Source organism: Mytilus californianus, unplaced genomic scaffold, assembly GCF_021869535.1.
Source record: "Mytilus californianus isolate M0D057914Y unplaced genomic scaffold, xbMytCali1.0.p SCAF_3, whole genome shotgun sequence".
NCBI lineage: Eukaryota > Metazoa > Mollusca > Bivalvia > Mytilida > Mytilidae > Mytilus > Mytilus californianus.
In genome coordinates this window covers 26,462,703-26,477,589 of record NW_026262679.1, presented here as the reverse complement: position 1 = coordinate 26,477,589, position 14,887 = coordinate 26,462,703, and the positions used below count along the sequence as shown (strand labels likewise).

The 14,887-nt window shown below is 33.1% G+C and overlaps 1 protein-coding gene across 2 annotated transcripts in view; it reads left to right on the top strand.

Annotated features, from left to right (window-relative positions):
- The window catches only part of LOC127734242 (arg8-vasotocin receptor-like), a 46,192-nt gene extending 34,082 nt beyond the window's left edge, over nucleotides 1–12,110 (top strand). The window contains exons 2-3 of one of the 2 annotated variants that reach the window (XM_052244018.1): nucleotides 3,714–4,232; nucleotides 11,304–12,110. In XM_052244018.1, coding sequence (XP_052099978.1) covers nucleotides 3,738–4,232; nucleotides 11,304–11,996 — 1,188 coding nt within the window. In that variant the 5' untranslated portion in view covers nucleotides 3,714–3,737 and the 3' untranslated portion in view covers nucleotides 11,997–12,110. Of the gene's footprint in view, nucleotides 1–3,366; nucleotides 4,233–11,303 lie in introns of those variants that run through there. The other variant, XM_052244019.1, reaches the window with a different exon arrangement.
- The last annotated feature ends 2,777 nt before the right edge of the window (nucleotides 12,111–14,887 follow it).

Here is a 14,887-nt window from a genome sequence, read left to right as displayed (position 1 = left end):
TGAATTTAAATGAAACCTATCTGACGTCGTTATGGCTTTGTTGTACTCCACATTAACAAAATACGAAGATACTTTGAAGAGGGTCTTCTACAAAATGCAATTATCATTCATTTTAAGATGAATATTAACCTTGAACTTGTTTTGTAGTTTCAAGAGAGATGCAAGTTGAAGACTGAACAATCAGTATATGCAACAGAAAAACAGCAAATATTTTAAATAGTTTTTGTTTAGTGCTAAATTAGTATTCGGATAAAGCGTAGTTAATAAATGAGATTTTAAATTTTCATAGACTTTCTTTAAATCAAAATTCAATTTGAAGACAAAATAATAACGAATAGTCTAGTATGCCGCCATCATTTACATTTATCACAAAATAAATACGCGATATTTCATCCAGGAAATAAAGGTTACAATATAACAATACATTACACAGTCGATAAGCGCTGGAAAATGACATTGGAATCAGATATGAAGGGGTTGAAGATTAGGTTACATTTACAGTATATAACCGACTCTGCGTCTAAATTGAATTTTTCAAAATATCCTAGTGAACAGATAAATCATAAATGAAAATGTCCAAATACTACTAATCAGATAGATGGATTGCTGAAATATCTACATGAATAATGGCTACTGAAATACGCCTCAACGATTGTCGAGTTTTATTTTATGACAAGTGCATCTCAAAACTAGATGTATTTTCTGAAATCTGATTTACATTATGAAACAATCAACGTTTGCAACATTCAATTCAGCGTCTCTAGACTAAAAAAACAGTTTTCACTTTCTATCAATTTCCTATATCAAAATTTACGCAGTTAATAGCAAAGAAATTTAACAAGTGTAACAGTGATAGGTATTGCGTTACCAAAGACTAAGACCCATTGAAGTAAGTTATTTATTAATCACTCAAGCAATTTTAAGACAGTTTATACCATCTGTTTAAATGAATTTGGTATTATGTTGAGTTAAATCTGCATTGTTGAATAGTGACTTTTTTTTTTGTCAGTAACTATTTTCCATGTCTTTTCCGTTTCTTTTTTTCGGATTCGGGTTTTCTTCTGATTGATGTCCTTATCGTTTACCAAATCCTAAAAGATGACGGATGACTGCTTAACGTCCAGCGGCAAATTAATATGCATATTCAGGACGAGAACATGTTAATGCAATATGAATATTTACCCTCCTTTGTACTAGACCGACACGCTGAGAGTCCGCAGGAAGACATGTCGCCTTACCCGGACACGTTATTCTGACTCCGAGTCGATCAGTCTTTGCTCTTACTCCTTAATGCCGCGTGCTTAGCGGAGAAGTAGCAAATACCAATTTTAAAGTCTGTGATTTGACCCGGCCAGGGTTCGAACCCACGACCTCCCGCACTCGAGGCGAACATGCTACCACGAGACCACCAAGGCGGTTAGACCTAAAAGAATAATATATACATTCACTCTCATTTGGAGCATCAGTTGCTGAGATAAAATTCATAAAACAGACATAAGTGCTCTAGAAGGATACGCAGATCCTGCTCCACATGTGAACCCGTCGTGTAAGTCCCATAAATACGTTGGTGGGTAAACATATCAAGTGATGAGGCAGCACGCAATAGCGTTCCGAAGCATAAATCGAAAAGGGCATGCACCGAAGACCCAACTACGTCTACGGTAAACTTTGCCGTTTTAACATAAAAACCATATTTAGAAACTAAAAATATACAATCACAATGTAACATTCACATAATGCCAGAACTAAAGCACTGATTACTAGTAAGATTAAATGAGATGATAAGGCCGCTTTTTGTGGCCCCTTGAAAGATATTAATCTGTCAAACATAAGTATTCATATTTTTTTAATTTTCTCTTTCATATTTGCATTAATGCCTGACGTAAGGTATTAACGAATGATAATTCTCGCTTTTCATTAATTAACTTGTAATACCAACAGTTACAAAATGCAAGTAGTTTGTCGCTGTGAAATAATGTATAGGGGAGTTTCCCTTGTTTGTTTCTAATATGTTATTGACATCTTGGAACAGGGCTTGTTGATATCCTGTTTTCCATAGTAATATCCCTTGTTTATTTCTAATATGTTAATGGCATATTGGAACAGGGCTTGTTGATATCCTGTTTTCCATAGTAATATCCCTTGTTTATTTCTAATATGTTAATGGCATATTGGAACAGGGCTTGTTGATATCCTGTTTTCCATAGCAATATATTGTCTATAAATGAAGCATGTATATCAATTTCAATTTTCAGTACTTAATTTCTTCACTGCATCCATTAAATAAATGAATGTGATGTATTGTTTGAATGATGAATTTGATCTTACGTACAAAGTACAATGATAACTAGTTTATCACTTTTTGCTACAGGGTAGTGGTTAAACGTCATGATTACTTTGTTTGTCGTTACCATTATATTTTGAGCCGAAGAACAAAAAAAATTCTCGAGACAATAAAATTAACATGATAATTTGATTTATATGTTGTTGTTGACGTTATACAATGTTTTGTATATCTGTTCACGTTTCTTTGAGAGTGAGTGTTGATGATGGCATAAACAAAACTGATAAATTAAATAAATCACTTAATATAGTCAATAACATCTAGCCTTATGTGCATGCCCTTTATTGTTTTTGCCATGATGTTGTCAGTTTGTCGACGTCTTATGAGTTTGAATATCCCCTTGGTATCTTCAGCCTCTCTTTCTTTCTAAATTGGGAATTTAATGATATAATTTGAGATTCCCATTTATACGTTACAAAATATAACAATTCTGTTGGTAGTGATAAATTTTTCATAATACAGTTATGAAAAACGAAGTGAAGATGCTGCTATTTTGTATACTTTATATTTCTTCGCAAAATATATATGTTCCACTAATTTCGAACCTAATTAATACGTAAGTAGTATAATCTGGCGTCAACAATCGATGAATCATAACGTAGGTGGCATCAAAATACTAAAATTGGACATGTTTCAAACTTCCATACCTTTTAGCTAAGCACTTACAAAAGTATTTCAAGAGTGTCAGTTAAGAGTTGGTCTGCTTTAAATTCTTCGTCATGTTTTCTAATATCCTCTTTCACTTTCTATTTTGTTTTTAAGTTTACTGACACTGTAATGGGCTATAATTACATGCGCTTCTGACGAAAGTATGATTAATGTCCAGAAAACATTGTATCAATAACAGGAAAATTATATCTGAGTTTGACACGTGTGCCGACCAATCATTTTAGAAAAGCTATTAATTAACTATGTTATGATGTCATTATACTTGAAAATAAATTCGTTTGATATAATTGTTCTGTACATCATTAATGCGTTTTATTTGGAAATATGAAAATATAATTAAACCACTTGTCAATTTTTGAAGTAATCTGTGTTAGTTGCTGTAGATTCATTACGCTTCTCTTTGTTGAACAGGAATGAACGTTGTGGAGATTGCTGTCTACAGTCGTTCAAGTTTGGACTAATTCAAACGCTGTTGCCAAAAATTAAGATGTTTTAAGAAGTGATGTTATTTTTAAATGAACATCTAGAATGATGATTTTCTAGGTGATCAAATAAATAAATCAATTTGTAAAACATATTTTCTTTGCCAGTATTCAGTGACAGTAATATATATCGACTTGAGTGCATGTTGTTCATTTTGTCAATGTTTTCTTCAGCATTCGATTCACATTTCCATTCAGAATTCATTGTTATTTTTCAGCACGTACAAAGCTTATGAAGCAAAATGGACATATCAACAACATATCAGTATAATATCACCAGTTATTCAACATTGACACCTCAAGTAGAAATGTTTAACACAACAGAACCAAGTAACAAATCTACTAACGTTTGTGAAAATGTTCATGATAAGAAATATGATGAAACTATACGACGTGCATCCTTATATGTAATGATTATCATTGGAACACTAGGAGGAATTTTTGTGTTGTTGTGGATGTGGAACAACCGACGTCTGAACAGACGGATGAATAGTCTGTCTCGGGTGAATAGTTTCATACTGAACTTGACAGTAGCCGACTTGATGGTTGTTCTGTTAGCAATATTACCACAGTTAATCTGGGAATATCAGGATCAGAGAGAGTGGCATGCCGGTGCCTTTATGTGTAAATTTATCAAGTTTCTACAAAGTTTTACGATGATGGCTAGCACCAACGTTGTAGTTGTAATAGCTATTGATCGTCATCTAGCTATCAGGGCTCCACTCAAAAAAATCTCCGTAAGTATGTTACATCATGTCAAAATCAGTTATACCTTTAATAGTTGTTTTTATTAAACCAAAAGCTATTAAACCACATAAATATAGACTAATAAAACACAGTATAATGACATGGAAAACAAATTTGCGCTCTTAAAAATGCTCGAGTGAGTGCATGCATTACCGACAATTGACACATACTTAGATCCGTCTTAATTTGTAGTTATTGTTGCATATTATGCGATTGCTATGAAAAGATTACTGATAGTATGAATCTTGTATCTTATTTATCTCATATGTAAGAGAAATATCTTATAAAACAAACACAAAAATAACAAATGCATGCTTTATTTATATTACTACTCGATATTTTTGTCCACTATCAAGTTAGAAGATAGACTGGAAACGAGTGTCGTATACAGCTACGTACGCAGACTCACGTCTTGTTTATATACGACGCTTCAGCTGCGCTCGTATCAAAGAGTTGAAAACCACAAAATAAAAAAAAATGCTCCAGATATGGATAAATAGATATAAGAAGATGTGGTATGAGTGACAATGAGACAACTCTCCATCCAAGTCACAATTTGTAAAAGTAAACCATTATAGGTCAAAGTACGGCCTTCAACACGGAGCCTTGGCTCACACCGAACAGCAAGCTATAAAGGGCCCCAAAAATGACTAGTGTAAAACCATTCAAACAGGAAGTATCTTTGTTTTGGGGTTCAATAACCGTTACGTTTCAAATAATTTCAAAATCTTATGAACAGTAAATTTACAATGTAAAACCTAATTTGTACAAGAGAGGCGAAAGTTACCAAAGGGACATTCAAAATCATATGTAGAAAATAAACTGACAATGCCATGGCTAAAAAAAGAAAAAGACCAACAGAAAAACAGACAAACAACAGTACACAAAACACAACATAGAAAATTAAAGACTGAGCAACACGAACCCCACCAAAAACTGGGGGTGATCTAATCATGAACAACATGACGGTGCCACTCATGGAGCCGGATATGTTAACTCTTCTGCAGCACCTGGTTTTACCTCAAGAGTTTTCTCTGTGATGTTTTGTGTATTCGTTTGTCATTTCGTCATCTTTCGGTTTTTGCCATGATGTTGTTATTTTCCCTTTGACTTGTGACTTTTGAATGTCCCTTGGAATCTTCCGATTATTTTTTTTACCGAAAATGAACGCATCAATGAAATTCATGTCAGAGCAGTGCCGACGTCAAAACCTCTCCCAGCGGTGGTATCAACCCAGCGATAATAAAAATCATGAAAATTACAATTTAGTACGCAAGACGCTCGTTTTGCGAAAATGGCGATCAATTTAGAATATTTGGAAGGTCAAATCTATAACGAAGTTAAAGAACATTGGAAAGCAAAATTTTCAAAAGGTTATGACCCATCTTTGCCTAGGGCTAGAAACCCCTTTTAGTCTTTCGAATAATTCAACAGTTTATAAATACTAGTAGTAAATTCACAAATATGATCGTATCAATGATATTTGATGTGAACACCAGAGTGCTGAATAATGGGCTAGTGATAAGTCAGTTAATGAACTAAATTTTTATTCGTTCATGTTTATTCTTGTTTTTTCTTTACGTCATTTACTTCATTTTCATGCCAACTTAGTGCTGACGACAAAACGTCTCCCAGAGGTAGTGAAGGTCAGCAAAGATTACAATTTAGTACGCCAGACGCGCATTTCGTCTATATAAGTCTTAAAATGGCGATTAAATCAAAACAGTTGGACGGTCAAATCATTTACAAAGTTAATAACATTAATAGCAAACATTTCACAATGGTATGTCAAAGCTGACTAAGGCCATTAATGTCTGGGCGTAGAAACTTCTTAAGTAAGTGTTTGGAATAATACACAATTTTACAAACGTGGTGATCATATTTCATGTTAGCACAGAAATGGGCTAGACTAGTGATAAATCAGTTCATAAATTAAATTGTTAATCGTGTTTTGTGAGTTTTTAGGTTGACGTCATTTTCTTCAAATTTGGTTGTTAAAAATAATCACTTCACAGGGAAAATATGATATTTTTTAAATCCTCTTGATTGATTGTCAGATTTTCATTTTAATACCATAACGTTTATTTGGAAAAATGGCATCCCTAAACCAAAACATTCTTAAGCCTTTGCGAAACCAACTGGATGGTCTAAGCTTAAATTTTGCGAATCAAATATTTTTCTCGATAAGGAACAAGAAAAAACAATTGTGTACATTTTAGATGTGATATGTGTGCATTTGTATCTACAACATTTTGAGTTCACATCCTGTCCTCTGTAGGCCTTTGAGTTCACATCCTGTCCTCTGTAGGCCTTGGTTGGCGTTTTCTAATTTATTCTCTATACACACTTTATAATGACCAAGACATTTTGTGTCACGCTTTTGAGTTAATTTCTGTCGTTTATATTTTATTGTTGACTGTGCATTAATTCTGTAGTTATATGTCCTTTAATCTTTGGTGACTGTATTTGTATTACCTACACTCTCTATTTTTGAAATTACAAAATTGCTTTGTAACTTTGTGACATGGGGAGTCAGTTGATATCCTAGTGATCTAATTTGATTTTCAATTATAAATGCGATGGGCAGAGAATTTGTTTCCTTCATTACTCGTAATCTACTTTGTCACAGTCCCCAGTATTTAAATTTGTACTCTACTTTCAGACTATTAAAATTATATCCACGGGTCTTTTTCTACCTATTATTCTAATTATCAAGGAGGTTAATATAACCTCTTTAGAATTATTCAACTTTTCAATTACTGTCAGCAGGAATACATTTAAACTCTTATTTTTTTATGGAGAATAAACGCGACATGTTTTAGCTCTAAATAAGAAAATAAGAGCTCTGAAATATTTTTAGCTGTGTTTGTTCCACTGTTGTATAATCTTAAAACACTAATGAGTATAATTTCAGTAGTACGAAATGATATCTGCTTAAAAGTCTAGACTAAACTTTTTTTTCATTTTCACAAGATATATCCCCCTTAAATCAACATCCTTAATAATTTTCAATATATGATTCTTATAGAATTAAAAATAAAAAAGGGAAACCTTTGATATTTTTTATATAAAATATAATATCTTTCTGGCATATGTGGTCAACCAGGATAATTTTATTTTCATGTCAAGGTAGGGGAGTATATTAAGACTGAGACAATGTCCACCTGCAAAACATCGTCATTTTGTTAGCTCGGCTAACGAGTATAAATGATAACAAAGCATGTTTTACCAGATTAAATTCATTCGTGTGTTAGAATCCAGATGACAAATTCACTAAGAGTAGATTGAACTATCAGATGTTTGAGACCGGATTTAAGCAATAAAAACTACATTAAATGTGTCAATTCTTCAGAAAATGTCAGCGCAGAAAACTCGTTACAACATGTGTTTTTACTATGTCGCTATCCTGAGATACAAGATCTAGCCACAGAGGTGAATTTTCGTTGTCGTTATCCTGAGATACAAGATCGATCCACAGAGGTGAATGTTCGTTGTCGCTATCCTGAGATACAAGATCGAGCCACAGAGGTGAATGTTCGTTGTCGCTATCCTGAGATACAAGATCGAGCCACAGAGGGGAATGTTCGTTGTCGCTATCCTGAGATACAAGATCAAGCCACAGAGGTGAATTTTCGTTGTCGCTATCCTGAGATACAAGATCGAGTCACAGAGATGAATTTTCCTTGTCGCTATCCTGAGATACAAGATCGAGCCACAGAGGTGAATTTTCGTTGTCGCTATCCTGAGATACAAGATCGAAACACAGAGGTAAATTTTCGTTGTCGCTATCCTGAGATACAAGATCGAGCCACAGAGGTGAATTTTCGTTGTCGCTATCCTGAGATACAAGATCGAGCCACAGAAGTGAATTTTCGTTGTCGCTATCCTGAGATACAAGATCGAGCCACAGAGGTGAATTTTCGTTGTCGCTATCCTGAGATACAAGATCGAGCCACAGAGGTGAATTTTCGTTGTCGCTATCCTGGGATACAAGATCGAACCACAGAGGTGAATGTTCGTTGTCGCTATCCTGAGATACAAGATCGAGCCACAGAGGTGAATGTTCGTTGTCGCTATCCTGAGATACAAGATCGAGCCACAGAGGGGAATTTTCGTTTTGGTCAAAAGAAAAACGACGAAAGGACAAACATCAGTCCATAAAATAAAACTCAGAAAACTAAAGATTTATCAACAAAAACCCCAGCAAAATCTGGGATCAGCTCAAGTGCTCCAAAAGATTCAGCAGTTTCTGCTCTACATTTGACACCCGTCTTATTACTCTTATTAAAATCCGTTGATGAAAAATAGATGGTGGAAAGGAATCACACTATAGCAGATTGATAAAAGTCTTTTCTCTGACCTAGGGACATTACCAAATTCATAAACAATTGGTAAATGTAAATTATCTAATGAAAATAAATAATGTATATTGAAAGTTTGAATTGAAACACAGTTTTTCTAGACAAAGAATCGACAATCAACATAATCGCAAACCTTTGACAATCAACATAATCGCCAAACTTTGAATTATTAAATGAGATATATCTATATATAACTATATAAATATAAGCTTTGATATCATGACATAATTTGACTGTATAGGACGAATGACGAATAAGAGAGATTCTTTAGATATTCGGCAAAATAAGAACATTTTAGGAACATTTTTGCAAAATTAACATAGATCAAATGCGTTGCTAAAAATTTGTTTGGCAGACAATAAAAAAAAGCAACAAGTACTATCTTTCAACAAAATTATTCGATACATTTAGACAAGAGTATTTGTTGAAATGAATCAATTGTATGACCTTTTGATTTTATTGAATTGTTCAATATAAAAATCAATTTATATTAAGTTTGACGGTTAAAATCTTACATTTCTGAAAATTGAAATAAATTAAAATATGATTCAGGTACAGTGTTTGTGTGTCATTGTGGGTCATTGACATTAGAACCCCTTTTTTAATTCATTTATGCTATATACCATACCATTGCGAAAAGTGTTATGGCTTTCTGTATTGAACAACTATTTTCAATAAGATCAACTGAAAGTTGCCAATTACCAGCAGATCGAGCGTATTACTTTTGCATTATGGAGATGACAATTACTTGTAAAATAGTGACCCTCATGATATGTTATCGTATATTTTATGTATACTTCTTGCGACCATCTTTTCACTAACTGTTTAGCTGACAACTGTATAGTGAAATTTGCTACTACTATTCTGATCACATACTGAAGTTTGTGTTAGATGAATATCTTAATTTACTTTTGCTCTTGTTAACTCTCGAATCCACATGGTATAAGATGATTGCATCGTTACGTGATGTTTATTTGATCTTACTTCATCAAGGTTCATCTTTTTTGTTTAGATACTTCATTATATTTTACAACAGAAAGATTTCAATTGATTCCCCAAGTCATGGTAATTTAGAATGGGTCATCACATATGTCTATACCATTTGTATGAGGGTGTGGATGGGAGTATACAGAATAGAGAACAATGGGCAAAAAATATAAATAGAGAAAAATGGACCAAAAAAATAAAGAATAGAGAAAAACTGGACCAAAAAAATAAAGATTAGAGAATAATAAGGTGCTAAATATAAAGAATAGAGAATAATGATGTGCTAAAATATAAAGAATAGAGAATAATGATGTGCTAAAATATAAAGAATAGAGAATAATGATGTGCTAAAATATAAAGAATAGAGAATTATGATGTGCTAAAATATAAAGAATAGAGAATAATGGCCTAAAAAATTAAAGAATACAGAAAAATGGCCTAAAAAATTAAAGAATACAGAAATGAAGGACCCCCTATCCAGACCCTCTTGTATAACTTACAATGTAATGGATTATATACCATGTTGAAGTCACTTGATAACGAGCAATTAGAAAATTGACCAAATTTGAGTCCAAGTTCATTTTCTGAATAAGTGATCCATTACCTTTATGTTTCCTACAATTAACGAACTCGAAATCTATCGATGTAATTTGAGCATAAAATACATTAGGACACATTCGAGGTAAGGTGACATGGGTTCCAATTACGTGACACGAACCTATGGCTAGAATGCTATCATCACGTAATAAACATAATGAAACTGGTCTGTCAATGCAATGAATGTCTTCCCATCCTGATTACAGATTTCGATGGTTTAATTCAACTATATAATAAGTCTGTATTTAGAAGATGTATTACCACTAAAAGTTCAATATGGTAATTAATTAAAAACTTTTAAGTCAGGAAATTGTTGGTAGATGATGAGCTTGTTTCGTGTTTATTTCTTGAAAAAATCTGTCAGAACATCGGAAAAGAAAACAGTTTTCCAATAAATGATTTAAATCAAACAATTTCAAACTCAAAAATAACCGATGTGATGTGTCTGATTAGGACAAGTTATGTAATTCTTCCATTTACATTACAAGTAGGAATTTTCTATTGTTATACATTTTCAAGACTCTTTGTAAAGTCAAACATATAAGCTATCGGAATTAATCGTTGATTACGAGATGAAAGCAATACGTACATATGTGTAAGATCGCAATAAACCCAACCAAATTACCAGACTCTGTAAAAATAGATTCTTCAATTATAGAATCAAAGTGACAGGTTTTGAAGAAAGGTAATGAACGTTTTCTACGTCCATCTTATAAATTAAAAATATTTCTTTCCAATGACTTTCTTATTGAATTAACGTCTGACCCAGACAACTAGCTTTTGAGAAAAAGCGGTGGTTAAGATTTGATGTAACATATAAGAGACGACGTAAAAGTATTGCTTGTATTGTCTAAGATCTCAATGATGAAATAGTTTTGAATAGCCTCTTAACCCTGTGGGAAATCGTGATTCATAAAAAAACAGTTATCCTTAAACCGCAATGTACTCTTCAAACAAGTTTACAAAATGAAGATTACTTTCGTCGATTTTGTGCGTTAACACGCAGTGTTTATGTCTGTCTCCAGGAAAACGATAGCCAATAATCATTGCACTGGATACAGACTAGTGACCATTTTAACTTTCTAATAAATATTATATGATTCCATTTCTTTTCAGGTTTGGAAAATGTCTGGTTGTGCATGGACAGTAGCAGTTGTAGCTTCGTTACCAATGTTTTATGTGTTTCGATTAGTGGAGCACGGTGATCGAAGTCAATGTGAAAATATATTTCGGACAACGCCAAAGTCACATAGACAGGCCTTTCTCACTTATATTGGTATCATAGTTTTCGTAATTCCTTTTGTTATTTTAATATTTTGCTATACAAGAATATTTTTAAAAATTGCTCGAAAAGCAAGAGAAGGTAGAAAATCTAGACAAGCAATAAAACCCGGCAAAATTCATTTACAAAGCACACAGTCAAGCTCACTGCCAAAGGCAAAAGTTAAAACTCTGAAAATGACATTCGTTATAGTAGCAGTATATGCTGTCTGTGGGTTACCGTACTTTATAGCAGAGATGATTATGTCCTACGGAGATCACTGTGTCATATCACCTCTTGTTTATGGACTTTTGGGATCTTTAGCAGTTGCTAACTCGACTGCTAACCCATACGTCTTCTTACTTTTCAACACTAATTGTAAAATGAGTGATTTGAGGAGAGGTCCTTCGGATGGAATTGGGACACAGAAGACTTGCGTGTATTCAACAACTAGCACGAGATCTTTTCACGACTCAAAAACAGCATCTGTCAACTATAAATGGTCCTCCATTAAAGATAATCACGTTGAACTGTCAAACATTCGATGAAATGTACATAATTTACACGCTAGTTATTGTGTTGTAATGATCGTTAGTAAAGGTGTTATGAAATGTATGTACTTCTGTGAAATATAATTTTAATAAATCTATTTTGTGTTGAAATTTCATTTATTCTCATCAATCAAACATGGGGTGATACTATTTAATTGAACCGTTAGTCATATTAAACTTTAATCGATGAGGAGGAATATTTGAAATACACTGGATGTACGTCCAAAATTGAAACTTCATCATCAAGATCGTCAATTTTCTATGATGTATTTTTCATCAGTTTATAGTGTACGTATTGCTGTAATAAGTCACGTGGATAATTTCTTTACAACAAATGGAACATCTGACAGTCAGTTATAAATAATTGATTGGTTGATTTTATTTGGTTAAGATCCAGTGGCAAATACTTAATGCATATTCATGACTAGAACAAATTACATTCGAAGAGTTCAAACGTTAGAGTCTACACAGCGATGCATTCTTCCTATTCTTGGAAATTGGAAGGTCGTTCAGTCTTCTCTTCACAAAGAATTATTTTAAATTGCATATGGTGTGATAAAAGTATATTTGGTTTAGATAAAACAGAATATATAAAAGGATGTATGGGATAAACTTCTATAAGTCAGCAAACAAACAAAATTAACACAAAAATACAACATTTTAGTCTTAGATACCTGATTTGTTTTATTATTTGTTATTGCTCTGAACTAGCATCAGTAACTGAAGTATTGTCAGATATGTACTTCGTGTCTTTTTTGTTGTTATGGGTGTATAAATACCCTGCCATGTCCGGTCTGTGTTTTGATAGATGTTTTTTCTGCTTGGTATCCATCTGATGAGTTAAGCCTTTTTCAACTAATTTTTATAGTTTGTTCTTATGTTGTGAGCTGTAACAGTGTACACCACTGTCCCAGGTTAGGGGAGGGTTGAGCGCTCACAAACATGTTTAACCCCGTCACATTCTTTATGTGCTTGTCCCAAGTCAGGAGCCTGTAGTTCGGTAGTTGTCGTTGGTTCATGTCTGTCATATTTGTTTTTCGTAAATTGCTTTGTTATAAATTAGGCCGTTAGTTTTCTCAATTGAATTGTTTTATATTTTTCAAATTTGGGCCTTTTATAGCCGACTATACGGTATGGGTTTTTCTCATTGATAAAGGCCGTACGGTTGCCTATAATTGCTTACATCCACTTCATTTGAACTTTAGTGGATAGTTGTCTCATTGGCAATCATACCACATCTCCTCATTTTTATATTAGCTATATGTCTCCATACGATATCAAATGATATAGTGTCATCTGAAGCAAAGAAACTAAAGCTTGATAGAATTACTATTAATACCGTCTCATAGAAGAGCATCGGAAGTTCCTTTAATTTTTTTTTCTTGCAAGCGGTTTTACACATCGAATCAATATTATGCATGTCTAGATGTCTTTTTGTTGTTACCCTTTCTTTGGGTTACTTTCAATACTAAGTATGCATAAATTAACAGTTAATGGGTATTGACCACAACCTCAAAGATAGGTATGAATTCAACATTATCTAGGCTTAAAACAGAACAATGGACACATAACTTTACACAGAGGTGGACTGAAATAGGCAGAAACAAACACAGTCTTACATACAATTGAAAGAAAATAACACTATATTTTATTCTATTGTGGGTCTATAGCACTTTTCTGCATTTCCTTTCATCAGGAACGCTCAATCATAATAATTTGTTAGCCAAAGATGTATAAATACTTGTATATTTAAGGAGCTATATGGCCAATAGAAGGGACCTAAAAGAATAGCTAAATTCACCTACGATCAACTTTGCCTGAGAGAGATGCAAATTGATCAAAGTAGAATTGAAATCAGTATTGAAGCACTATTTTGTATCGGTATTGATTCTGTGCTAGAAAACAAAAAATAACACTTTGTAAATTTCTCAAATGCAAATGCTTCATATAAAGAAGTGACTGTCTATCATCAACGATTGTTTTGTTGCTTTATATAAAGAAGTGACTGTCTATCATCAACGATTGTTTTGTTGCTTCATATAAAGAAGTGACTGTCTATCATCAACGATTGTTTTGTTGCTTCATATAAAGAAGTGACTGTCTATCATCAACGATTGTTTTGTTGCTTCATATAAAGAAGTGACTGTCTATCATCAACGATTGTTTTGTTGCTTCATATAAAGAAGTGACTGTCTATCATCAACGATTGTTTTGTTGCTTCATATAAAGAAGTGACTGTCTATCATCAACTATTGTTTTGTTGCTTCATATAAAGAAGTGACTGTCTATCATCAACGATTGTTTTGTTGCTTCATATAAAGAAGTGACTGTCTATCATCGACGATTGTTTTGTTGCTTCATATAAAGAAGTGACTGTCTATCATCGACGATTGTTTTGTTGCTTCATATAAAGAAGTGACTGTCTATCATCAACGATTGTTTTGTTGCTTCATATAAAGAAGTGACTGTCTATCATCAACGATTGTTTTGTTGCTTCATATAAAGAAGTGACATCTATCATCAACGATTGTTTTGTTGTTACAAAAAGAAAAGTAAAATAACATAAATACCGAACTCCAAGGGAAATTCAAAACGGAAAGTCCTTTATAAAATGGCAAAATCAAAATCTCAAACACACCAAACGAATGGAAAACAACTGTCTTATTTCTGACTTGGTACAGGCTACCCTTTTAACACAGAAATACCAAAGCTAAAAAACTAATGCCAACAAATACATTTCATATATATACAGAAAATTAAGAAACTATTGCACCTTAAATATTGCATGTATATAATGATGTACAAATACTTGGATACGTAAGGAACTATATGACCAATAGCGATATAAAAGAACAGCCAAATTCATCGAAAGTCAACTTTTCCTCAGG